The sequence below is a fragment of the Raphanus sativus genome, chromosome 4 (assembly GCF_000801105.2).
Source record: "Raphanus sativus cultivar WK10039 chromosome 4, ASM80110v3, whole genome shotgun sequence".
Lineage (NCBI taxonomy): Eukaryota > Viridiplantae > Streptophyta > Magnoliopsida > Brassicales > Brassicaceae > Raphanus > Raphanus sativus.
The window spans coordinates 11,870,424-11,895,742 of NC_079514.1; the positions used below are offsets into that span (position 1 = coordinate 11,870,424).

Here is a 25,319-nt window from a genome sequence, read left to right on the forward strand (position 1 = left end):
TTTATCTTTGATATTCCTAAATCGAGTAATTTTTTTCTTTTTAATCGGACATTTAAATCACTTATTTTATGTTATTTTTATTTTATATTATTTTAGCTATTTAATTATGTTATGCATTTTATGTCAAATTATTAAATAATGAAATAACTTATTTTTCATGTTGTTGTATCATTTTAAAATATTATTTAAGTTAAAAATAAGAACATTAAAGATTTAAAGGACTATTTCATAAATAAAAAAAGTTCAACTACAAAATGAAGTAATGTGTAAGATTACTCTATAAATGGAGTAACCCTAGCCATTACTCCATTTTGGAGTTGGAAATAGAATGGGGTCGAGGAAGATTTCTGCAGATAACCTCCTTTCTTCTCTACTAGTCATGTGTTTTCTCCTAGCATTGGTCATTTCTGTGCGGTTTTTTATCCATTACCATTCGAAACGTTAGGCTTTGTATTTCACTGATAACCAACATATGATACGACATATAACAGCTAAAACGAAACCAAACTGTCTTCTCTATATAAACAACACACTATACATATAATCACGCAAACTATAGACAAAAAACAAATAGTTTTCATAGCCCTGTAGAAACCTTTCCTCGCTCCCTCTCTATATATATATGGAGTGTGCACACAAAAAAAGATACCAAACTGGTTCATTTCAGACACTGCTATTCTCTTCTGCATTCTCATTCTCCTTGAGCTTAAACGCGCCGTCTACATACTCCTCCGTGTCCCACAGAAACGTACCAAACGCCACAGCCTCCAGAAGCAGCCTCTTCAAGCTCGAAAACGACGTCACGATGACGCTCTCTTCGTCCTTCCCCTCCTCAGGACCGAAAAGAGCTAAGCTCTGCTTCTCTATCAGGTTCTTCGCCTCACGCGACCTCGGCTTTGCGCATCTCTGCAGTATCTTGGAATCGAACCCGGAGATGTAATGTCTCAGCTGCTTCGTGATGCCTTCTGATAACGAACATTCGAGCTGGTGCCTGAGTGAAGCGGACTTCAGAAAGTAACCGTACAAGATCGAAGCCGTGTACACTCTGCTGAGATGATGCTTATCGATCTCGGTCGTCTCCAGATCGTCGGTCAGAGTCGAATCCACTCTCAAACTGATGACTGCGTTGCTGTGTTCCTTGATGAGCTCGAGAACGTCGCGGGTGTGGATTGATTCGAGCTCCCAGTCTTTAGAAGGCCAGATCTCGAGTCTTCCGTTGTAGATGCAAGTGGAGAGCTTTGGGAGGAGAGGCACTCTGATCTCTGAGAATTTGTACAAGATCAACATGTACATTATGTCTTCAACCGCGGTTTGGCAGTTACTCTCCTTGAGTTGAGCTATCCTTCTGGTAAAACAGAGAGAAACAGAGTCCAAAAGCAGATTAGCTATAATATGAAAAGAGCCAAGCTTTAAAGTAGATTAAGCCATAATATGAACTGAAACATAGAAAAGACTGAAGCTTTAGGCAGATGGAAGGTTAAAGAAGGAACCTGTGAAGAGAAGCTTCATCGGATCCAGAACTGAGGAACATGCGAGATAAAGCAGCTTCCTTGTCTTGGGCGAGCTGCTTGAGCAAATCAGCGACGGCGAAGTGAAAAAGCGGCCGCTTTTTCGTCAAGACGCAGCTTAGGAACTTCCCCTGAGCGGAGCGGGGGACGAGAGGCGCGTCGAGGCTAGCTCCAGCTCCAGCTCCCGCGGAAGACGCAGCAACGACCACCATCGAATCGTACCGGAGCTTACGACGCCACGGGAGAAGAGCGCAGACGCCGCCGGTTCTTGGGGAATAGCGGCGCGAAGGAAGGAAAGGGAGGGATCCCTGGTGGTGGGAGAGAGAGGTGTCCATGACCATGAAAAGGCAAAGCAGAAGGAAGGAGATTGAAATTGAAGAGTCAGTGGGAGGAGCAGAGAGATTGGATAAGGTAAAGGGAATAAGAGTATTTATTTATTTTGTGTTTTGGTAAATAAGAAGAAAAAAAACTTTGATTCGATCCTGGCTTTGATATTTGCTTTTTGTGTGGTTATTGCTGCCTCTCTGCAAGTTGATTGACTGGTAAAAGCGATGTTAGATTGTGATTTTTTCCAACTTACGTTCACCTTCATTCATGTGGGTATGAACACGATGGGCTTATATAACGACAGGCCCAGGCCCAAGCCCAGGCACAGGCCCAGGCCCAGTTTATGGTTCATTTTAGATTGCCTCTGCTCTGAGCTTTAAGAAGAAGAAAAACAAGAGACAGAGAGACACACTGTGAAGGTGAACGGAAAATCAAAACGAGAGGAAGATGTGTCTCCGTTACTCCCTTTGCTTGATCTTCTTCTCTCTCAGCTTACTCCAAGGTTTCCATTTACATTATCGTTCCGATCCTCTTCTGTATCAATTTGCGTCAATCTAATCTTTTATTCGCATTGGATCTGTTTGTTTTATAGGTTTCGCGAAGAAGACAGGAGATGTGTCGGAATTGCAGATCGGGGTTAAGGTACATTTTATTCTTTATTTGCAGATCTGTAGCTAACGGTTTTAGCTTATATTAGTGATGTTGGATCACCCCATCATTGTATAGATCTAGTCTACATTGGGTTTTGCTCGTATGATCTAAGCAACATTGGTTCTTCTGTTTGATGGTTTTTATTGTGTTGTGTTCTGCTAGGTAGATGATATACCTATAGGCTATAGATTTTTATTGTTTTTTTTTTATGTTTCAGAGATATGATGAAAGAGAGTTTAATCCTTGATTCATATCATCCTCGCTTGTTTTGTTTCTTTTTCTCGCAGTTTAAGCCAACAACGTGTGAAGTGAAGGCTCACAAAGGTGATATGATCAAGGTGCACTACAGGGTAAGCTTGCTTGACCATGTCTCTCTAACAAAAATCGGATTCATCACCGTTCTGAAGTGGTATTGATGTTCTGCCAGAGTATGGCGTTGTTGTTGTTGTTTAACTTGGTGTTATCTGGCAGGGGAAACTTACCGATGGAACTGTATTTGATTCGAGCTTTGAAAGGGATGAACCGTTCGAGTTTGAGTTAGGAAGTGGCCAGGTTATCAAAGGTTGGTGATTTGCTTCTTTCTAAACTCTCTTTGGACTTTTGAATCTATCTCTCTCTCTTTTCGATCCATTCTCTTAGCTCCCTGGATGGTAATATTGTTGCAGGTTGGGATCAAGGTTTGCTAGGTGCGTGTGTAGGAGAGAAGAGGAAGTTAAAGATACCTGCAAAACTTGGATATGGTGAACAAGGCTCTCCTCCAACTATCCCCGGTATAATTTTGCATTTCAAATGTGTATTAGATGTTGTGAAGAACACTAGTTTTTGGTTTCTGAGTTCATAACTAATAATCTTGCAAACGTTCAGGTGGGGCAACACTGATATTTGACACAGAGCTTATTGCGGTAAATGAAAAACGAGGTGGTGGTGCAGCAGAAGGAGGAGAAGAAGACGACGGAGAAGATGTGGACGACACATATGGAGCTCACGAGCTGTGATTCGATTTCCATTTTCCAACCGTTTAGCTTCAGAGTTTTCTACTAATAAGCAGTCTATGGCCATTTGTGTCTTTTAATTTTGGATGCTTTAGTTTTTCTTCTAAAATTATGAACAACAACCTTTTTTCAAAAAAGAAAAACTATATTTTGGGTTGGCTTTTGGAGTATTAAAGATAAATAAACAGGGAAACTGGGCGAAATGATTCAAATAAAAAAAAATGTCGCCAATATAAACTTCATTTCAGTGATAAGAATAAGGACAAGATTTGGGTTCACCCCCTATGGTGAACCTTCAAATTCACCACCTTCTTAATAACCAATCAAAATGCCAACTAAACTAATTATAAAATAATTAAAAAAATAAATAATATCATATTTAATAATGCTAATGTCAATATTTAATCCCTAAATTCAAATTATATACCTTAAATCCAAATTCTAAACCTTAAATTTTAAATTATAAACTCAAACTCTATACCCTAAACCCAAACTCTATACCCTAAACCTAAATCTTAAACCATAAACCCAAACCATAAATCATAAACCAAAAAAACTAAACTTTAAACCCAAAATTATACCCTAAACTCAAACCATAGACCCTAAACCCAAATCCTATACTCTAAAACCAAACCATAAACCCTAAACCCAAACCGTAGACCCTAAACCCAAACCCTAGACAGTAACCCAAACCATGAACTCTAAATCCAAAATTTAATTCTTAACCTTAAATTTCAAAAGAACAACATCAATATTAATCCAAATATTTAGGGTATAGGGTTTGGATTTTGTATCTACGTTTTGGGTTTAGAGTCTAGGATTTGGGTTTAGGGTATAGGTTTGGGTTTAGAGTTCAGGTTTTTGGGTTTATGATTTATGGTTTGGGTTTAGGGTATAGAATTTGGGTTTAGGGTATAGAGTTTGGGTTTATAATTTAGAATTTAGGATTTAAAATTTGGATTTAGGGTATAGAGTTTGAGTTTATGGATTAGATAGTGATATTAATATTATTAAAATTGACACTATTTATTTTTTTTAATTATTTTGATTTTTGAAAAAATTATTTAATATTTTTAATCATTAATTTAGTTGGCACTTTGATTGGTTATTAGAGAAGTGGTGAATTTGAAGGTTCACCATAGGGGGTGAACCCAAGTCTTGGCCTAAGAATAATCCGGCACCAATCAATCAATTTTTTCATGAGCATCTTTTTTTTTGGGTCAAAGAAATAAAAAGCGATTGTGAAAAAAAAAAAAAGCTGTTTAACTATAAGAACAAGACCCGCTCAAAAGGAACTAAAAAAAAAATCACCAACTGTATCTGGAAACATCGGGAGCTTTCAACGGCTCTTGACTGTGAAGAACAAAAAAAAAACAGAATTCTCCAGAACCTCTACCACACACGCTATAAATCTCATCGCAATGTTACCAACAATCACCTCGTCAAGAAACTCTCAAAACGCTTTTGAACAACACACTCTCTATTCTCTTGTGATTTGAAATCTCGTTTTATCTTTCACTCTCTCTCATCAGAGATGGCAGACGATTTCGACATGGAGATTCCGGCTGAGGAGGCGGAGGAGATGGATTTGGACCTCGCCGATGATGCCGAGTCGGATCCTTCCTTGAAAGTGGGGGAGGAGAAGGAGATCGGGAAGTCGGGATTGAAGAAGAAGCTCGTCAAGGAAGGAGAAAAGTGGGACACTCCTGAGACCGGAGACGAAGTTGAAGGTAATCTTTTTTTAATTCAGTTCGTCCCTTCCTTTTGTGTTATCTGGTCACGTACTTGTACTCAAGATTCTGAGGCGTTTTTTCTTGCAGTGCACTATACTGGAACGTTGTTAGATGGGACCAAGTTTGATTCAAGCCGTGACAGAGGAACTCCTTTCAAATTCACGCTTGGCCAAGGTATAATACTAAAGTCCCACATCGATCCGATATAATGATTTTTGGGCTAGTTTTTAGGTGTGAGTTAGGTCCGTCACTGTGGAAGACTTTCTCTATCCTCTGCTGTTAGATTGAGATCTTGTATCGAAAATTAAGAGGGAGAGTAATGAACTACTGTTCTTCTTTGTGTCCTGAATTTTTTGGTTTTGGGTGTGGTCAGGGCAAGTGATCAAAGGATGGGACATAGGGATCAAGACGATGAAGAAAGGCGAGAACGCCGTTTTCACTATTCCTCCCGAGCTGGCCTATGGTGAAAGCGGTTCCCCGCCGACAATTCCTCCCAATGCTACTCTTCAGTTTGATGTGGAGCTGTTATCGTGGAGGAGTGTTAAGGATATTTGTGGTGATGGTGGTTTGTTCAAGAAGGTGATTGCGGAAGGAGAGAAATGGGAGAAGCCAAAGGACCTTGATGAAGTATACGGTGAGTGTAGTGTTCTTCGGTTCAAATGATTAATTGTTTTGGTACTTCGCCTCTGGTTTTGATTGTTATTGATTTTTATGGTTTTGATACCTTGGCAGTCAAGTATGAAGCTCGCCTTGAGGATGGCACCATTGTTGGAAGATCTGATGGTGTGGAGTTCACTGTCAAGGATGGTTAGTTTCGTTACTGAGTATTATTATTTGCTTATTATTGATCACGCATTTGGACTAAAGAGTACAATGCTTATATATGAAACAGGTCATTTCTGTCCTGCGATTGCTAAAGCTGTCAAGACCATGAAGAGAGGGGAGAAGGTGCTCCTAACTGTCAAGCCTCAGTGTGAGTTTTTCTTTAGCTGGTGATTGTCCTTCTGTTAGAGGTGATGCAGTGAACTTAGATATGCCTGACTTGTGTATGCAACTGATGTAGATGGCTTTGGGGAAACTGGAAGACCGGTATCTGATGGTTTGCAAGCTGCAATCCCACCAAATGCGACCCTTCAGATCGACCTTGAGTTGGTTTCTTGGAAGACCGTCGTGGAAGTAACTGATGACAAGAAGGTCACTAAGAAGATTTTGAAGGAAGGAGAAGGATATGAGCGTCCGAATGAAGGAGCAGTTGTCAGATGTATGTTTCTAAGCGTCCGATAATGAAGAGTTTAAAATTGATTTGTCTGCGAGCTTACGACTAAGTCTTGCTTATTTATTGTCAGTGAAGCTGATTGGTAAGCTTCAAGATGGAACTGAGTTCTTGAAGAAAGGTTATGGAGAAGAGGAGGAGCCCTTCGAGTTTAAAACCGATGAAGGTATAAACAAGAGTCGTTTGCTGTTGCGAGTGTTACGATGATGTTATTGTATTGAGGTAAAGCATTGGTGTTTTGCGCAGAACAAGTTATTGAAGGGCTTGAGAAAAGTGTTATGGGCATGAAGAAGGGTGAGGTGGCTCTCATCACCATCTCACCAGAGTATGCCTTCGGTTCATCTGAATCAAAACAAGAGCTCGCTGTGATACCACCTGACTCCACGGTTTGCTACGAGGTCGAGTTGGTATCCTTTATTAAGGTGAGACCATTTCGTTTTTTGAGTGTTATCTCTATATCTATGAATATAGCTTATTAGTAAGCTAAAAATATATATATTGTTGCCGTTTATAATGCTGCAGGAGAAGGAATCTTGGGACATGAACACACAGGAAAAGATAGAAGCTGCTGGCATAAAGAAGGAAGAAGGGAACACGCTGTTTAAGGCTGGAAAATATGCAAGAGCTTCAAAAAGATACGAGAGGGTTAGAGGACTGAAACCTATTCCTTTTGCTATGTTCGTTTAAAATATAGTCATGTTTGGGTTTAGAATTTAACATTGTTTGTTTGCCAGGGTGTCAAGTACATAGAGTACGATTCGAGTTTCGATGAAGAGGATAAAAAGAAGGCTAAAGCTCTGAAGATTGCTTGTAACCTGAACAATGCAGCTTGCAAGCTGAAACTGAAAGATTACAAAGAGGCTGCAAAACTGTCCACAAAGGTAAAGTGAATGATTCCAAGTTTCAGAATTATTTTTGGATTTTCCACTTTGAGAATAGCAAGTAGTGAAGGAAATGGATGTGGACAGGTGTTGGAGATGGACGGAAGCAACGTGAAGGCAATGTATAGGAGGGCACATGCGTACATGGAGACAGCTGATCTTGATCTAGCTGAGCTAGATATCAAGAAAGCCCTTGAGATTGATCCTGACAACAAGTGAGTATCGGTTTCTTTATACTGTCAGTTGTCTTTTCCTGTCTATAGTGAGTTCTAACATCGTGTCTCTGCAGGGAGGTGAAGATAGAATACAGAAAACTGAAGGAGAAGGTGAAGGAGTACAACAAGAAAGACGCCAAGTTCTACAGCAACATGCTGGCAAAAATGCTTGAGCCACATGTAAGTGTAGTTTTAAGGGAATAGTTGAGGGTGAAGACAAGAAAAGCTTTCGTTGAACTTCTAATTAATTCTTGTTCGTGTTTAATTGTGCAGAAAGAAGCTCGGAAGGACACACAAGCGATGAGTATTGACGCCAAGGCATGAGTCGAAACACGTGAGAGTCGCTTTGTGTCAGAAATGAATTACTAGTTGTTGTTATCTGTTTGTAAACATTCTTGGTGTGTGCGACTATATTATGGATGATTTTGCTCTTATAATAAAGCAGACTTTGTAATAAACAGCGTCCAAGTTCTTAAACAACTTTGTCTTGAACTTCAAAACAATCCATAAAGTTTGGCATCTATATATATATGTATTCCAGACAAAATTGTTTCCATATAAGACCTTTGACTTGACTTAATTTACATTCAAGGCTTTGCATCAGTATGGTTCTGCCTCCTGTTCAGAAAGCCTCAGCGAAATGCCTAAGATAATGAACTTGGGGGAATTTTCTGCGAAATGCCTATCATGCCATCTCTGTCGCTACCTAAGATAATGAACTTGGGGGAATTTTCCGGAGTATAAATAAGTCATCTGTCTGAAAATGATATTGTTGGCAGTTGTAATCATGTTTTCTCTGAACTGGAAGACCAGCAGGCTCGGGAAGTGACTGCCAAGCTTGCAGTGATTTGATCATGTGGTAAGCTCTCCAAAGATTTTAGAAGAAAACTGTCGACTTGTTTCTTGCCAAAGCTGCCACCAGTATTGGTGCTACTGCCCGCTTTGTTCTGTACAGTCGGTCTGGTTCCTTCTGCTGTTGCCTGCTTTCTCGCCCTTCCTAGCTTGCTAAGCTCAATTTTCCTGAATGTGAAGAAGAACTTTTGATGTTCCTATACTAGGAGTCTAGGACACAACCCAGCGAAACACATAGCGGAACACATATGCCTTAGCCAGCAGAAAGTTTGAAGCTTATATACATGGACATAAACCTTCAAATTTTTTTGAAGGTAAACTCACTAGAGTTTTAGTAAATGTATAAGTTTAAAATCTTGGATCCGGCTATGTTTATTGGACCAATCTCTGGCAAACGAAGGTAATGTATAAATGGGTTTTGGGAATTGGTGAGTAGGTAACTTGTATTTTGGTGCTTAAAATAGACCTATAACGAGAAGCCCAAGAACGAAGGTAACTTGCATAGTTTTTCTTTATCACTTAACCATTTACATTTTATACGATTACTTTCATTATTTTCATCTTTTGTCAAAAGTTAGGTAACTATGTATGTGTACGTAACTCTTTAGTACAGTATACCAGTCTTATAAATAATCTTCAATGAAATTCAAACTTAAGTCGGCAACAACCACATCTGAATCAATTAAATAAATTGTCTAGACTATAAATTTCGTCGTATACATGCAACATGTGTATCTGGAGATGCATGAACCTGAAAATAGAAATATACGTATGTAAATGAAATGTCCACTGGTTTGATATTCATTTCTAGATAGCAATCAGGAAATGCCATGGCACAATATGTGGTTCCACTAAGTAACGTGTCCTTACTCCCTAGAAAAAAGAAGTATTAAATTACATATCGCCCACCACAGTGCATTCTAAGAGGAACATACGTACTATCGGATATCTATCAATCTGACTATGAAACTCCTAAGATATTTATATGATCTTTCGTGATTAAAACACCTATGTGATAGTCTGACCTAGCTTTATGGTGATTGATTGACTATAAAAATTAGTGTACAAATCCAACCATCAAAAATATACGTTTTAGTTTTCAAGATTGTTGAACAGAAAAAAAAGGTTTTCAAGATCTTTAGAAATGGAGTACATTGTATTTGCAAAACTACCATGGAATGGTGTCAATCAATTGGAGTAACACTTTGGGTAAGCCAATTTTTACTGAGCATGGTCTCATATTTGATCAAACATATCCTTTTTTTTTCCCAACATATCCTTTTCATGTGGTAATGTTTTATTCTTGGTCAAGTTCTTGTTTCTTCTCTGTTTAGTTAGCTCGTTTATGTGTTTCATTGGGCTTCTTCTTCTCGTTCTCTCGTGTTGTTTTAGTTTTTGTTTCTTTCCTCTACTGGATATTGATATAATTTTTGTTAAAAATTGGTATAAAATGTAATATTTATACACAAAAAGAGGAATAGAACCAAAGTCGAATTGATCTAGTGGTTAAAGGGCTGTGGTTGTAATAACTGCTTGTTGGGTGCAATTTGCAATGGGATAAACTTTTTGTAATGTTTGAGTTCCCGGTAAAAAAAGCGAAACCACGTTTTTAGACAAAAAGAAAGAGGAATGGACCAACCATAACCATAATAATGTATTTTGCCATTTGAGATATGTTCAAACAAAGAAAGAATAGGCCTTTGGTCGACATACCATAACACTAAGTAATTTGCCACTATGCAACATTCTAGGGATAAAAAAAAGTGCATGTCACATGAAGATTGTCATTACTCCGAACAAGTTTTTAATGTCGTTAAAGTTCCGAGTGAGATGCAACTACTCTTCAATAATACCAATACTATAGAATATATAGACCACCCACATTCAAAGCATCTTCTTCTTTTTTTTCTTTCTAGCTTTCAAAAATAATATAGTAAAGCATTTGTAAATTAAACAAACTAATTCACCCTAACCTATTCCTATGTTCAATAATTCAATCCGTAATTTTTAATATGTAAGATTAAAGCTGCAACTGAAGACTAATAAAAGCAGAAAGGATTATCAACTTACTTTAGAGATTTTTATTAACAACTTCTCAATTATGAACATGAAAGTAGTTGGTGATTAGTTTAATCCATTATCATTATTCCTTGAGCTAATTCCACGAATCAGAGTCCATACATACCCATGTGATTGCTGATTTTTTAATTCCCTTTCACACTAAGAATTCATCAGTTAATCGTCGTATATCCAGACACGATTATACGTATAATTGATTTTTTATTACATCGTAGATGATTAATTGTTGGTTACTGAATGAATGTGTTTACCTATCCAGCTTTCACGCGTCAAACAATGTGAAGAAAACATACACTCTATAATACACTTGTGTGAAATTTTGTTTTTACTTACTCGTTTTGTGCTATTAAAAATATATTAAAGAGTTAATTTTCTTTTAAACCAACTACGTTTGGTTGAAATCACATCAACATACAAGGCAAGATTGTGTAACACTCAAACTATCAACCACCATTTTCCTGAAAATGGAACATGTACGTCGTTGATCAATCGATAGAGATTAGATGTTTAGTCTTATTAGTACCTAACGCCTTCTGGAATATTGTTTATTTATTTGATAATGAATTTTAACAAAACCTAAATAATACTGAGCTACTACTAGAATAATTAAAGTAATTATTGATTAGAGAAGTATATTTAACTGATCGAATTCTATATTTTTTATTGGACTTCACCGGTGAAAGAAAACAATAGAGGAACAGAAGCTTCTGCGTTTTCTCAATAGACATACACCTAAAAATCACAATCGGTCTATTTAATTTCCAGAACTAACAACTAAACCCCATTATAATTTTGTTTTTTCAAATCAATCCTCCACTTAAAAGACAGTTATCTCTAGAGATAAAGACATAACACCGCGCACACAGCTGGTTAACATTAGCAAATATCAAATCAACAAGAATCTAGGATGAAAGTGATGTCGACCAATTTACAGATTAAAAAAGTATGAAATTCAGGATAGGACAATAATCATCTTAATCAAGTTTATCAGATTATAGTCCATCATTACGAATTTGATTAATCATGCAAATATTACTTTTTGCTTCATGATATTTGTCGGAAAGTTCTTTTTCGTAAAGTGTATGATGTAAAAGAACTAGACTTGGACATAATCGCATACTATTTCTTGTAGACTTGATTTCAATCCACCAAAAAAATTATAATTATGTGGAATAGTTTTGCATAGGATCCAAGTTAGGGTTAGTATCGCCGTTCACTTACTCTAAAATATAAAAATGGTTGTTTGGTTTAGATTAATAATCTTGGATTGTAGTGGACGATTATGAACTTACAATGATATCACATCAGAAAAGCAAAAAGAATCCAAAGATAAACAATACAATTGAACCCTAATGATGAACAGAAATTACATAATTTGATTAAAAAGGGGTAAAGTAAGAAAATTTGAAAGAAAAAAAAAAGTAAAAATATGTTACTTTCATAAATGTGTATATATATATGATGAGTATATGAATAAATCACAGAGATTGAATTGGAATGGTTATGTACACCCATCAATTCTTTTTTCTTCTTATTATCTTCCTTGAGACCTTAAAAAAACTGGTTGATCAAAGCTCAATTTTCATGTTTTGTGATTCATGGTTGGGATTATGTGCCATTCCCATCCCTACAATGCTTTGTAAATCTTCTTCACTAAACAATTGGTACTGAAAACAAACACACGACATACGTTAGAACCATCTTACTGTATTAAAATGGAACAAAAGAAGAAAAGTTAAAGAATAATTTAAAAACCTGAGAAATTGAGTCATTGAATTGGGTAAGTGTTGGTAAGTGGGTGAAGCCTCTGGGTAAGGTAGAGGGTTCCAGTGATTTCAGAGGAGGATGGAGCATCATGTTATTGGAAGAAACATTGGTATGTAATTGTGAATGATTATTATAATTATGCTGACTTAAAGACTCTAATTGGAGTCCTGATTCATGCACCCGGCTACCGCTTGATGAAATCATCTGAAGAAATTCAAAATTTATAATTTATAAAAATATGAGATTGTATTTTTAATAGAAAAAATAGAAAAGGTCCTTTCTAAAAGAAATTTAAAAAGTTAACGAAAAGTAATCAGGATTAATGCTAATGGACCGAATGAAAAAGGTATTGTTAACACAACAACAAAAAAGTACTACTAAAAATGATAACTATCAATTTCAAATGATAATTATTAATGGTTGTTAATTGATGTTAATGTTTAAGGTGACTTACAGCATCCTTTGACACAAGAGCGTCCACGTTAAATTCCAGCCTGGTGTCGTTCACTGATGATAACTTCATTGACAAGAACTGCCAATTATTAAAACAAGAAATATTAGAGAAATTAATTGCAAAATAGTTAATATTCGGTGATTAATGAAACAATTAATTAGATTTAGATGAAGCAAACAAAATAATAATACTACCTCAACTTGTCTTTGCAATGATTGTACGTAGTTTATAATTTCATCTAGCATCAGTGCCTTTCCAGTAACCTTTCATCGTATAAACAAAAGAAGAAGAAAATACATTAATCACCCTAATTATGCTAATCAACAATTATATCCAAAGTTAAAATTTCTTTTACCTTATTGCAGCCAGGCACAAGATCTTGAAGCAGCTTCATCCTTTCACCAATTTTCTCCCTCCGAACCTAAACCCACAGTAAAAACTAATCAAATCAAAATTCTAATCGCATACCAAACCATAATTAGCTTAACTAATTTAATTTAAATCTTATTGAGAAAGTAATTTAAATCTTAATTACTGAAAACAAAGCAAAATGGTCAGAGAGTAAAAGAGAAATACTCTTTCGGCGAGACTGTGACTGTCGGTTGCTTGGCCTCGGCGAGCACGAACGTGGATGTAATCTTTAGGAGGCTCAGGTGGCTTTGTGTCATTACCTTTGTTCCCTTCTTCTTCGTCTCCTTCCTCCTCTCTTCTCCTTTTCCCTCCCTTTTCTCCTTCATCTTTCCTTTCCGCCGTCTGAAAATTTGAAAAAATATTCAAAAGTAAGTTACTTTATGTAAAAGGATAACTTTTAGAGGACTGAAAAAAAAAACGTTAAAAGTACAAAACTTTACGGGAAAAAATCTTAAGAAAAATAGAAACTTTGCGTGGGAAAATCTAAGAAACTTTTTTCCGGGAAAATCGATTTTACCTTTGAGAAACTTGGCGACGGCGAAGCGGCGGCGGGAAGAGGGGTCTCCTTAGACTTCCCTTTAGAAACAGATTTCCTCTTCCGGGAAAACTCTCCGGGGAGCTTCGGAGGCGAACCGCCGGCAGGGATCATCATCGGTCTGGAGAACTCCGGAGAAGCGAGGGCCTTGAGAGCCGGCGTGCTGGAGACACGTGTCAGCTTCCCGGAGCTCGCGATCTTGCCGCCGTTGTTGTTGTTAACGGGGAGGCCGGAGTTATTAGTCCTTCCGTTGAAACTCCGGCTGCCGAAGCAGGAGAACTTCGCCGCCCTCTCCGCGAACCCCGGATCCCCCGAGAATTCCGTCAGCGGCGTCGTTCTGCTCATCATCGGCGGCGGAGAGCTCATCGGAGTCGCGTAGCACGAGGCGGAGCGAGAGTTACTGTTCATCGGAGCTCCGTAGATGTCGCCGGAGGTGTTCCCGATGTTACCAAGCTTCCCGATGAGTTCTCTGATGATGAAGCCGTCGCCGCCGGAGTAGTTTGAGTTCGACGGCGTCGGTGAGGAGACGAGCGAGCTCAGAGCAGAGTCGAAGATGCTCTGTTGTTGCTGTTGTTGTTCCGTTGACTTTTCCCACATAAAGCAATCCTGCGGGGGCGAATTACTAGCGAGATTCGGATCCATCAAGGCCCAGTTAAGCATCGCCGATGAAGAGGACGGTTGTTCAAAATGCACCGCCATCTCCGGCGCTGGAGGAAGCTCTGTGTTCATAAACAGCTCGTTGTCCATCGTCACAGTTTCTTATCAAAAACAAGAGATCTAAATTCTATTATAAGATGATACTAAGTTATGGAGAAAACAATAACAGATACTAAACCACGCAATTAACTAGTGAAGACGTTCACATCAAGATTGAGGTTTGGAGTGTGCCGGAGGAGAAAGAAAGAGCGTAAATGGTAAGGGAAATGCTCAAGTGGTGTTAACGGGGTTTATATAGTTGTATATTGTATAGTGTACTAATATTAAAACAATTAATTATGTTTTATCATTATAATCATTTAATAGATATTAATTTAAAATTTAGTATATCAATATCAATTTGTGTGCTGCACCGCAACGTCCGGAGATTAGGAGTTGTTTGCCGGGCCTTTGACGTTGGAGCGATATTTGCTAATAAATATGTAAATTGTTTTACAATATCGACGTAGAATTCTACGTGAACGTCTAGAAAAAAACTACTGAAAATGTCAACCGAAGAAAGTCTACTATAAGGGGGTTTGAGAGGTGACTAGTTTTTTCGTATTCTTCACCGTTTTCTTTTTCTGTCGGTCCTTCCGACCAAAGGTGGGTCGTGTCGTTGATCTCTTCTGGTTCTGGTGAAGACTTTGATGGATCATGTAGCTCTCTCTCTCTTTATTCTTTTTCTTTTTTCATGTTTCAATATTGTTCACAAGGACGGTCTCATTCGTTTTCCTCTGAAGGAAGTCAGGAACAATACTACTTAAGCATCTATTCTTGATTAGATATTCTCAGAACCCAACTTATATATTGGGAGAAATATCCATCTATTGCTAATTCATTGGATATAAACTGACATAAGACTCTGGTAACAATCTCCGTTAGACTTGGTTGTAATTGATGCTTCGATGTGTTCTTTCACACTTCTTTATGATTTCTCTCAAGCTCTCCTTGACCTTCTGGAATCTCTTCTTCAACTCATAAGGTATTAGTGTTCGCTTATTGTCTTATAAATCTTTTGAGTATGGGTGTTTACATGACATAATTTCAATTTCATTTTCTCTTTTCAACATCACCTAACATCTCCTTTTTCAATCATTCTTTTTTTTTCTTTTCCTGGAAATGGCGAATCATTCATTTGTGCTTTGATACACTTTGTTTATGGTGGGTTTAGTTTACAATTTTCTATAGGAAACCAAGTGATTTAACATATACCAATCAAACAATCATTGGACTGACTCAACAAGTGGGGAGGGGAGGGGGAGACAAAAAAATATATTGCGACGTAAGAAAATCAAGTTGAAGTAGCAGAGTTCAGGCCGCCGCTGGGTCAATAATCGCATTAAATTCCACAGCCTTGCCAGTTAAACTAGGATATGGTCGGGTTAAGTAATGAGACCGACCTTGTAGTATTTAACTGCTCATAGATTATTTTATAAATAAAAGACTAAAAAACATTATCTCTCTTTACTGCATCAATAACAATAAGATTTGAGTAGAAATCTTGGACTCTATATGATAGAATATCGATGAGGTGACGTGAGCTTTGTCTCCACTCTCTAGTGAATTCTTGAGTTCGACTCATAACTCTAAAACATAGGTCTTGTGTCACCTAATTTTGTTTATATTTGGGCTTTGAAAATATTAAGGCCCAATACATCTAACCATTGATAATAGTCTATTATTCGCAGCTGTAAGAAACCACCGACGCTTTCAACGCGTAGACTTCACTTGTGCAGCCTGTGATGCTGGTAGTGGTTACAGATAGCCGCTACATTTATAGCCTTATAGGTTATAAGTTAAGAAGAAGAACAAGTAAGATAAAAAAAAAAAGAGTCTTTATTCTGTGGAAATTAATCGTGGTTGAGTTGGATATGCATGTACATGTATGAATGCAATTGGTTGACATCTGGGAAACACAATGATGTAATATCTGCCTAACGGACTCATGTTGATAAAGACTGAGAGAAGTAGGTTCGGTGAAGTACAGTTTGAAAATTGTATTGGATAAGGTTTTTGTACACACTCTTTATGATTGTTGTTTTCTACGACCTCTATAATTGAATCCTGATAAACTTAACCAAACAGACTGAAGAATGTATATATATATAAAATAAAGATGAAGCTGAATATGAACTATACAGAATAGACTTTTTGTGTTGTGGCAGTGTAATTGTAAAGTTCACAACAACGTCTCTTGAAAAGGGGACTTATGAGGAGGGCTGAACCAATTGTTCTTCAGGAGGTCTGCACAATTGTTCTCGAACACGAGACGCCAGCTGAGATGCTTCCTTGTCCAGTTTCAGCGTGTGTCTATGCAAGCTCTGTTATCAAATAAACCGACCACCAAATCAGACAACTTTAATAAAGTTATCAACAATCTAGTGTGTTTGGATTGGATAATTCATTCCTGTTTTGTACCTCAGAAGTCCATAAACAGTCACGTTCCTTACGCGGGATGATGTGAATGTGTGTCTGCAAAATAGAAAGACAAGTGTTTAACAGAAACTTCCCTCCTCAGGGATTAAGAGAAACAGAAATGAAAGCATGTTGCTTACGTGAAATATGACTTGCCCAGCTGCTGCTCCGTTGTTAACCAACAAGTTAAATGAATCTGATGAAACAGTTTTTTCAAAAAAAACAAACAAATTAGAATTGAGAATCTTGGTTCAGCGACGAATCTACCTTTAAAACGTTCAAAGATTCCAGAACAAATGGGCAACAATACATAAGGGAGATGACAACACCTGTTCATACTCTTACTTTATTTGCAAAACCAGATCAAAATGTCACAAAAAACAAAAAAAACAATGATCATAGCTCACAAGCAAGCTAAGGTGTGGTATCCAGTAGTTGCGTAAACTAAAGATGATATTAGAACAGAACATACCACTGTCGGTAGCTTTAACGATGGCATTACTGATAAGAGGAACTTTGGAACACATGGCAGCAACTACCTGCATGCTCCTTGGAGGAGACCTTTAATCAATATCTTATACTCTCATACTTTTCTAACCAAGCAGACATTTGCTCACATATACACACAAAAGGAAGACCACAAAAGTAACTAGCAACGAAATTATGCGATTGATAGGATTCCGAAACACGCAAAAACCTTCAGCATTAAAAAAAGGGAAGAGGAACTTACTGAGGGAGGTGTTTCCTCTAAGGTAGGATAATGTAACTTGGGAATGATAAGAGAGTGCCTGAACACACCCACCAGATTAAAAAAAAAAAGCTGATAGCTTTTGCAATTCCACTAAGCAAAAAAACATGTTCATAATGCAATCCACTAATCAAAAAAAAAAAAAAAATGGAGGCCTTAAGCATAGTCTTAGTACTAAATAGTCAAAACTAGAGAGTAGAATGAGAGTGTTTGATTACCCATGGATAAGTGGACTCGTGTCCAAAATGCACAAACACATATCATCCTCGTACAACTGCTTCCCCAAATAAAAGAGACTTTTTGTTAGTTCTGTTATGTGTCAAGGAAGTGGAAGAGAACGGAAAGTTTAGAGACCTTGAGACATGGAGACTCGCCACGGACAATCTTGCAGAAAACGCAGTCGTTTTGGAGATTGGATGATTCGACCTTGTCTTCGCCGGAGCTACAATCGGATACCCTGAGAATCGAGTCTCGGGCCGGGTAAGGACCGGCTGGGTTGAGATGGGAGCATAGGATCGCGAGTCTTCTAGCTTCCATGAAATTATATGATTTTGTTTTTAATTGAAGAAAACGATACTTTCGATACAGAAGACAGTAAGTGATAGAACTGTGGGGATGAAGATTGGGGAGGAGAAGAGTGAGTGTGGGGTTGTGGGTCGTCGTGTATGGAGGGAGTTTATGTTTTGTTTTATCCACAACCTTCCATGTGATTGATGACTCTCTCTGTCTTCTTCTTCTGTTTTATTCCGTTGACAATCAGATAATTTCCAATTTGACCAAAAGAAAATAGATATCAGATAATCTCTAGATATATAATTTGGGAGATTATTGATGGGTTTGTTTGTTTATGACCCATGATAATGTTGGGCCTCAAAGTGACTCCTCTGAAACTCTCTCTAGGCCCAAACTTTCACAGCCTACCACCGTTTTCCTTGTACTACATAAAATATAAATATATATCAATATTGTATATTAATCCAACCGTAGAATCGGAAAACCAGTTTCTGTTTTAAACGTGATTCGAATAAAATAACCCTATAACGCCCGACCCGCCCACGGCTAATGGGCCATCCACGCCCGCTCTCTCGGCCCGTGGGTCTCATCCCATCCGACGGTCGGTCGTTAATTTTCCAAGACTCCAAATCATTGTTTACTGACCCTACAATCACCACATGACTTTTCTCCGTGCTTTGGCCTCACTCACACGCTATCGCGAATTATTTCCCGATAGGTCACCCATCCTTCCACTACTCCAACTCAAGTACGCTTAACTCTGGAGTTTTTTCAGGATGTGCTCCAGAAAAGGTAAGTCAACTTTGATGACATAGGTAGCCAAATCAATTCTTTTAAGCCTTTTCACATATCACAACTCGGGATGTTACAATTCACCCCCTCTCAAAGAATGCAACGTCCTCGTTGCACCCCACGACAGGTCTCAAGACGCCTCTCAGATCAGAACTGAGACGGCTAACCAGCTCAGATACCACTTCTAACGCCCCGACCCGCCCACGGCTAATGGGCCACCCACGCCCGCTCTCTCGGCCCGTGGGTCTCATCCCATCCGACGGTCGGTCGTTAATTTTCCAAGACTCCAAATCATTGTTTACTGACCCTACAATCACCACATGACCTTTCTCCGTGCTTTGGCCTCACTCACACGCTATCGCGAATTACTTCCCGATAGGTCACTCATCCTTCCACTACTCCAACTCAAGCACGCTTAACTCTGGAGTTCTTTCAGGATGTGCTCCGGAAAAGGTAAGTCAACTTTGATGACATAGGTAGCCAAATCAATTCTTTTAAGCCTTTTCACATATCACAACTCGGGATGTTACAATTCACCCCCTCTCAAAGAATGCAACGTCCTCGTTGCACCCCACGAAAGGTCTCAAGACGCCTCTCAGATCAGAACTGAGACGGCTAACCAGCTCAGATACCACTTATAACGCCCCGACCCGCCCACGGCTAATGGGCCACCCACGCCCGCTTTCTCGGCCCGTGGGCCCCATCCCATCCGACGGTCGGTCGTTAATTTTCCAAGGCTCCAAATCATTGTTTACTGACCCTACAATCACTACATGACCTTTCCCCGTGCTTTGGCCTCACTCACACGCTATCGCGAATTACTTTCCGATAGGTCACCCATCCTTCCACTACTCCAGCTCAAGCACGCTTAACTCTGGAGTTCTTTCAGGATGTGCTCCAGAAAAGGTAAGTCAACTTTGGTGACATAGGTAGCCAAATCAATTCTCTTAAGCCTTTTCACATATCACAACTCGGGATGTTACAAACCCAATCAAACTATTATATTCTAGCTTTGTGCATTCACTAAACATGACACGTTCTGCTAGTCCAATTTTCGAAATCATAGGAAACAAGAACTATTCTCAACAGTTAACGACGATCTTAGAAAGGTAAAATTCTCCTCGCTGCTTCAGATAATAATATTTTCTTTCTCGTCTAAGAAATATCTATCTTCCGATAAATCTTTGGTACTTGTAACCATCGTTGTCGATAAAAATCTAAATCAACAATAGAAGAGGAAATTCAAGAGCCATATCGAAAAATAATTTAAACCAAGCTGTACACTCCTATATACCGCTAAGAGAACCAAATATCGGGTTGTAATCATTATCACAACCGAACCAGAAATTGTCCAAAACATGCGAAGAAACTCAATATACATTGCTGAGAGAACTCAATCAAACTAAGATAGCATCGGGACATGCACAAAGAATAAACACTAACTCAAAGGTGATCAATGACTCTTTGAGAACCACCTCTACATTTGAGACATATGAGAACAAGAAGCCTAAGACTAAGCTGTTGAACCTAAATACGGAGTCGAAACTCAACTTCGGACTGAAAACCGCCATTTAACATCACCAAAGAACTAGAACATAAGCTAAAACGAAAGGTTCCAAGACGAGGCTGCGTGAAAGAAAGCCTCAAACAGCCATAGACGACCACTGAAACCTACCATGGGAAGGGAGGCATGTACAACTAACGAGCACACAGACGCGAAGCTGGACATGGAACTAGAACCAACACCTCATGTGTTCCAGCGCCTTTGCCTCGCCTCCGACAAACAGAACGGCCATCGGAGCTCATATCCACTGGTTAGAGCAGCAGGTCCTCTTCCACACTGAAGGAAGAATCGCAGACACCAAAACCAAGAAGAAGGATGAAATCCTATTCAAAGGGGTGGGAAAGACCACTGCAGCCTGAAACAGGACCATATTTTTCCGTAATCGAAGGAGATTACGTGAAGAAATCGTAAAGTAAAATCAACCTTCTCCTACCGACCACTCACAAACCACCAACTTTGCTGAACAGCGAGAAATAGTAGAGCATCGACCATGTTCGTTTGTAAAGTGTGAGTGCAACCTGCGATCCGTTGTAAGTCGCAGATTGTGATCTCGTAAGTTATTATATGTTTTGATGTTGTGTGACCTATAAACAAATAAAGCTGATATATCTTGAGAAATTTTTTCGATATAGTTTTAAAATATCTCAATCCACCATAAAAGGCTTTAAAATGGTTGAATGAGTAATAGTCAATAACACAAAACAAGATTGAATGGAATATTGATGAAAAAATCAATGTAATGATATAAGTCCAAATAAATATGATTAAACATTACTAGGTGTTTTGCCCGCACTTGCGGGCTTAAAAATTTTCAAAAATTTATAAATATTAAATACCATTAGAATAATATTTCAAAAATTTATAAATTTTCAAAAACCATTAGCATAAATTGTTTTCATGCTTTTGGCAGCATAAAAAAACTTTACTTATATAAAGCATGAGAAAAAAATTTCAGATATCTTAGATAGTTTTCCTTGTGTTAGCACTTATTATATAGTTAATCACTTACGGATAATGAAATAATGAACCAACAATATAAAATCGGAATGCACCAAATATATATATCTTATATCAATTAATATTTAGTATCAATCTGAAACATATACCAAAAATGAGCCTTTAATAAAAAAAACACCAAACTGAGAATCAACCAATATATATCCAAAAGTTAAATAATCATAAATAAGAAGATATATTCTGAATAAGATGATTTAATATTGTGATTGTCTTAAATCACATGTTTAATTAAAATATAAAATAAATAAAATTATTAATTATATTTATTAAGTATATGATAAATAAGCAAAATTACCTAAACCAATGAAAATAAGCAAAATTACTTAAAATTTTACTTAAAACATCAAAATAAGAATCAACCAGCAGATATCAAAAATAATTATAAATAAGATGATATATACTAAATAAGATGTTATAATATTGTGATTATCTTAAATCACATGTTTAATTAAAATTATTAAAAATAAGCAAAACTAAAATTAACTAAAATCATGGAATACATGACAACTAAGCAAATTTACTTTTCAAATAATGTTTAAAAATTAAAATTATTAAAAATAAGCAAAACTATTAATTATAATTATTAAGCATATAATAAATAAATAAAATTACCTAAAACTATTGAAAACATACAAATAAGCAAAATTAACTAAAATCATGGAATACGTGACAACTAAGCAAATTTACTTCTCAAATAATAGTACAGATTTGCACTGGAAACAGGACCCAAATCATATATAGCAATTAGCAAACCTTAAACAGAAATATTCCAGTCACTTTGGTCTCTTCACACTTCTTGTCGAATAGAGTACATACTTCCTTTTCTTTTTATTATGTGCTGTGCTCCTAGTAAAGTTGTAAGTTGTAACCTCAGATGATATTGTACTATATGTTTATAGTAAGTTAGTAACTATATAAATCGAGTGATTAATAACTTGGATTTTAAAATATTTTGCTAAAGATGAAAATCAAATTATTAGGAACCAAACCATTTAAATTGGACCCAAGTCGATATATAGGAACTACAGAAGCATCATTCCTGGTTCACAGTTCATTAAGTTTCCACGTTTACAGGTTCTCAATCCACGCAATAGCTCAACTTCATATCACTATAACAAAGCTAGAAAATGGCCATTATAAAAGACATGGTCCCTCACTGAGTAGTAGGGATGTTATTTACTAGTCGTATAGACTTTTTAAAAAGAGACGAGTGGTCGATGTTGCGCCATTGTCGCGTTAACGTTGACGTTTGAAAAAAACCAATAAGCAATAAGATTAGCAACCAGATTTCAGAGTCAACAATTTCTGCTCCATTCATGTTGACCTTCACGTGATGCCATCTAGAAATCTTCAAACTAAGATCTCTTTTTATTTTATTACACATTCTGATCTATTCAACAAAATAAACAATCTCTGGTGAGGGCATAAGTTGACCAATTCACATGTTTGATTGGTCACAAGAATTTGGCTGCTATATAGACTTGTCTTTTATGATGTTTTTATTTTATTTTTATAAACAATAATTTTCCAACTTCCAACTTTCTGATGTGCGTTTTGACCGACTTTCTAAAGATATCACGTTCTAGAATAGATAACGTTTTGGTTTTCTTCAGCTCTTTTAGCTATAAAACCAGACTCTCTTCCTAGTGAACAATTCAAAGATATACACCTACAAAAAAAAAAAGTAGTTAACCAAAAAATGAAGACATTCATTGCCAGATGTCTTCTTCTATTGGCCCTTGTATGCAGCTGCAGAGCAGCAGATTCAATATGGGATCTCTGCAACAAAAACTCAAACGTCTCAAGCAGCAGTCAAATCTCCAAGAACATCGATTCTATTCTCGCCACGCTCGTCTCAAAGACTCCTTCACAAGGTTTCGTAACAACAACTTCCTCAAGTTATAACAAGAAAGACAATGTCTACGGACTCGCTCAATGCAGAGGTGACATCAGCAACACCGATTGCACCACCTGCATCCAAGACGCTGCCAAGAAAATCCGTGAAGTCTGTCCGAACCAATCTGACGCAAGGATCTTGTACGACTTCTGCTTCTTACGATACAGCCAGGAGAATTTCATAGGGAAGCTCGACACGAGTTCTGGTCTCATATACTACAACGTCGCTAACGTAACCGAAACAGACCCCAAAACGTTCGATAATGAGCTCGGGACGCTATTTGATAAAATTAGGTCTGAAGCGGTTTTGCGTGAGAGTAAAGGTTTGGGTAAAGGTAAGACCAAGCTGACACCTTTTGTGACTCTAAACGGTTTGGTTCAGTGTACTAGGGACTTGAGCGCATTAGATTGTGCTCAGTGTTTTGCAACTGCGGTCCAGAGCTTCATGGGGGCTTGTCACAACAAGAAGGGATGTCGTGTCTTGTATAGTAGTTGCTATGTCCGGTACGAGTTTTATCCGTTTTACTTCCCTCTTGATCCGGCTAAGACCGGCACTAGTGTCGGTACTATTTCTTCCGTTAGGCTTTGATAAGGGCCAGCTAACACAGATGCGTGCAAGCCTTTTACAATAAAATGATAAATAAATCTCTTTCCTTGTGTTGCTTCTTTAAAGTCATGTAAGCAGATTACTGTATCAGTTGAAAAGCTATTTGTGTTCTGGGTTCGTATCATGCGTGCAATCATTGGATCATATACATTTGATTTTTCCAAAAGAACAAAATAGGATTATCACATTACTAAAATATATTTTAGGATAGCACTAAAAGAATTGTTATCAAAAAATAGTTTCAGGGGCTCAAAACCTTAAGATATAAAATTTATAATTATAACATTTTCTAAAAGAATTTTCGGATTTTGAAATAAAATTCCAAAAAATCAAAATGTTTGTTTGAAAAAAATTTGAAAAAGAAGTTTCAAATACTGAATAATTTTTTTTCAAAAATAAATATTTTTAAGAAAACTTCTTTTAGTTATTTTTCTTCCTCATGTATTCTTTTGATCAAAAGAATATTTTAGATCTTTTGGAGATTTTCTCAAAATATTAAATGTTTATTATTATTAATATTATTATTATTATTATTATTATTTAATTGTATTACTTTTATAACATATAAGACAAATTATCAAATAAGTTTGATGATGTAGATAGCCTATTGTTTCAAAGGATAAAAAAACTAAAATAGTGAACAAGAAAATGAACCTCAGTCAAATACTGTGTTCTAGAAGAAATATACAATGAGCATAAATTAGAGTTTCAAAATTACAAAACTCGTAAAAATAGAGAAAATCCTGAAAAACTTTTATTAATAGGGGTTTTTAGTGGGAATTAGATTTTTAATAATTTTTGAATTTTTAGAATTTAGTGTTATTGGTTTATAGATTTTTAAATTTTCATTAAAATCTAGTGTTATTAATTTTATATGATTTTATACGCAGTTTTTAGTTATTCAATTTTTAGATTTTAATAATTCTATAAATCTATTTAAAAAGGTGTTACGAGCGTTGTATTATTCACCATTTAACTTATAACACAAAATTTTGAAAATATTATATATATTCTTTAGACTTTCTTAATTATTATATCAATTTATTTTCATAAATTTTCACAATATACAAAACTCGTTCCAGTTTTTCCCAAATTTAACAATTCTTTTAATTTTTAAAATCAATAAAATTCTATATCCATGGTGGAAGATTACGGACAGAAATGAAATCAGTGATGTGTTACTGAAAGTTTTAAAGTTGTTTATTATAAAACTATATGAAATTGTTCACATGTACAAAATATGATGTATTAATCACTTGAAAGAATGGTGATACTAAATATTTGAAATCTAAAGGAATTATTTTTCATTTATGACATTTAACAGTGGAAGTGAGAGTAAATCCATAATAGTCGACCAACAAACACTACTTGGTTCATTTTTGGCGTTGTT

The 25,319-nt window shown here is 36.9% G+C and overlaps 6 protein-coding genes across 6 annotated transcripts; 3 read left to right on the top strand and 3 right to left on the bottom strand.

The window, feature by feature from the left end:
- Nucleotides 1-498: 498 nt before the first annotated feature.
- On the bottom strand, nucleotides 499-1,954 carry LOC108836300 (UV-B-induced protein At3g17800, chloroplastic). Its single transcript, XM_018609473.2, has 2 exons — nucleotides 1,491-1,954; nucleotides 499-1,345 (listed from the first exon to the last, which is right to left on the bottom strand). Exons 1-2 carry the CDS (start codon nucleotides 1,847-1,849, stop codon nucleotides 664-666), a joined length of 1,041 nt encoding a protein of 346 aa, XP_018464975.2. The 5' UTR covers nucleotides 1,850-1,954; the 3' UTR covers nucleotides 499-663.
- Nucleotides 1,955-2,208: 254 nt separating this feature from the next.
- On the top strand, nucleotides 2,209-3,558 carry LOC108852416 (peptidyl-prolyl cis-trans isomerase FKBP15-2). The gene is made up of 6 exons (XM_018625918.2): nucleotides 2,209-2,337; nucleotides 2,428-2,477; nucleotides 2,774-2,836; nucleotides 2,958-3,048; nucleotides 3,152-3,256; nucleotides 3,351-3,558. Exons 1-6 carry the CDS (start codon nucleotides 2,283-2,285, stop codon nucleotides 3,479-3,481), a joined length of 495 nt encoding a protein of 164 aa, XP_018481420.1. The 5' UTR covers nucleotides 2,209-2,282; the 3' UTR covers nucleotides 3,482-3,558.
- Nucleotides 3,559-4,804: 1,246 nt separating this feature from the next.
- LOC108848392 (peptidyl-prolyl cis-trans isomerase FKBP65) lies at nucleotides 4,805-8,101 on the top strand. The gene is made up of 13 exons (XM_018621748.2): nucleotides 4,805-5,208; nucleotides 5,299-5,385; nucleotides 5,585-5,845; nucleotides 5,944-6,018; nucleotides 6,104-6,184; nucleotides 6,275-6,472; nucleotides 6,558-6,650; nucleotides 6,731-6,906; nucleotides 7,007-7,129; nucleotides 7,219-7,365; nucleotides 7,453-7,580; nucleotides 7,655-7,760; nucleotides 7,854-8,101. Exons 1-13 carry the CDS (start codon nucleotides 5,013-5,015, stop codon nucleotides 7,902-7,904), a joined length of 1,722 nt encoding a protein of 573 aa, XP_018477250.2. The 5' UTR covers nucleotides 4,805-5,012; the 3' UTR covers nucleotides 7,905-8,101.
- A 3,730-nt stretch (nucleotides 8,102-11,831) lies between these two features.
- LOC108848336 (transcription factor bHLH78) lies at nucleotides 11,832-14,600 on the bottom strand. The gene is made up of 7 exons (XM_018621670.2): nucleotides 13,661-14,600; nucleotides 13,309-13,485; nucleotides 13,088-13,153; nucleotides 12,927-12,995; nucleotides 12,733-12,810; nucleotides 12,267-12,482; nucleotides 11,832-12,178 (listed from the first exon to the last, which is right to left on the bottom strand). Exons 1-7 carry the CDS (start codon nucleotides 14,423-14,425, stop codon nucleotides 12,080-12,082), a joined length of 1,470 nt encoding a protein of 489 aa, XP_018477172.1. The 5' UTR covers nucleotides 14,426-14,600; the 3' UTR covers nucleotides 11,832-12,079.
- Nucleotides 14,601-16,359: 1,759 nt separating this feature from the next.
- Nucleotides 16,360-18,296, bottom strand: LOC108849288 (adenylylsulfatase HINT3). The gene is made up of 7 exons (XM_018622835.2): nucleotides 17,895-18,296; nucleotides 17,759-17,814; nucleotides 17,523-17,580; nucleotides 17,265-17,331; nucleotides 16,933-16,988; nucleotides 16,796-16,849; nucleotides 16,360-16,698 (listed from the first exon to the last, which is right to left on the bottom strand). The coding sequence occupies exons 1-7, from the start codon at nucleotides 18,075-18,077 to the stop codon at nucleotides 16,585-16,587; spliced, it is 588 nt and encodes a 195-aa protein (XP_018478337.2). The 5' UTR covers nucleotides 18,078-18,296; the 3' UTR covers nucleotides 16,360-16,584.
- Nucleotides 18,297-23,075: 4,779 nt separating this feature from the next.
- Nucleotides 23,076-24,046, top strand: LOC108849498 (cysteine-rich repeat secretory protein 55). Its single transcript, XM_018623050.2, has one exon. The coding sequence runs from the start codon at nucleotides 23,126-23,128 to the stop codon at nucleotides 23,909-23,911; it is 786 nt and encodes a 261-aa protein (XP_018478552.1). The 5' UTR covers nucleotides 23,076-23,125; the 3' UTR covers nucleotides 23,912-24,046.
- Nucleotides 24,047-25,319: the final 1,273 nt, after the last annotated feature.

Coding starts and splice junctions, on each gene's coding strand:
- LOC108836300 (XM_018609473.2), bottom strand. CDS start 1,849: ATGGTCATGGACACCTCTCTCTCCCACCACCAGGGATCCCTCCCTTTC. Junction 1,346..1,490: donor GATGAAGCTTCTCTTCACAG/GTTCCTTCTTTA, acceptor CTGTTTTACCAG/AAGGATAGCTCAACTCAAGG.
- LOC108852416 (XM_018625918.2), top strand. CDS start 2,283: ATGTGTCTCCGTTACTCCCTTTGCTTGATCTTCTTCTCTCTCAGCTTA. Junction 2,837..2,957: donor TGATCAAGGTGCACTACAGG/GTAAGCTTGCTT, acceptor GTTATCTGGCAG/GGGAAACTTACCGATGGAAC. Junction 3,049..3,151: donor AAGTGGCCAGGTTATCAAAG/GTTGGTGATTTG, acceptor ATATTGTTGCAG/GTTGGGATCAAGGTTTGCTA.
- LOC108848392 (XM_018621748.2), top strand. CDS start 5,013: ATGGCAGACGATTTCGACATGGAGATTCCGGCTGAGGAGGCGGAGGAG. Junction 5,386..5,584: donor CAAATTCACGCTTGGCCAAG/GTATAATACTAA, acceptor GGGTGTGGTCAG/GGCAAGTGATCAAAGGATGG. Junction 5,846..5,943: donor GGACCTTGATGAAGTATACG/GTGAGTGTAGTG, acceptor ATACCTTGGCAG/TCAAGTATGAAGCTCGCCTT.
- LOC108849288 (XM_018622835.2), bottom strand. CDS start 18,077: ATGGAAGCTAGAAGACTCGCGATCCTATGCTCCCATCTCAACCCAGCC. Junction 17,332..17,522: donor TAGAGGAAACACCTCCCTCA/GTAAGTTCCTCT, acceptor AGGAGCATGCAG/GTAGTTGCTGCCATGTGTTC. Junction 16,989..17,264: donor CGTTAAAGCTACCGACAGTG/GTATGTTCTGTT, acceptor CTGTTTCATCAG/ATTCATTTAACTTGTTGGTT.
- LOC108849498 (XM_018623050.2), top strand. CDS start 23,126: ATGAAGACATTCATTGCCAGATGTCTTCTTCTATTGGCCCTTGTATGC.
- LOC108848336 (XM_018621670.2), bottom strand. CDS start 14,425: ATGGACAACGAGCTGTTTATGAACACAGAGCTTCCTCCAGCGCCGGAG. Junction 12,483..12,732: donor CTCTTGTGTCAAAGGATGCT/GTAAGTCACCTT, acceptor GAATTTCTTCAG/ATGATTTCATCAAGCGGTAG. Junction 12,179..12,266: donor TCAATGACTCAATTTCTCAG/GTTTTTAAATTA, acceptor GTTTGTTTTCAG/TACCAATTGTTTAGTGAAGA.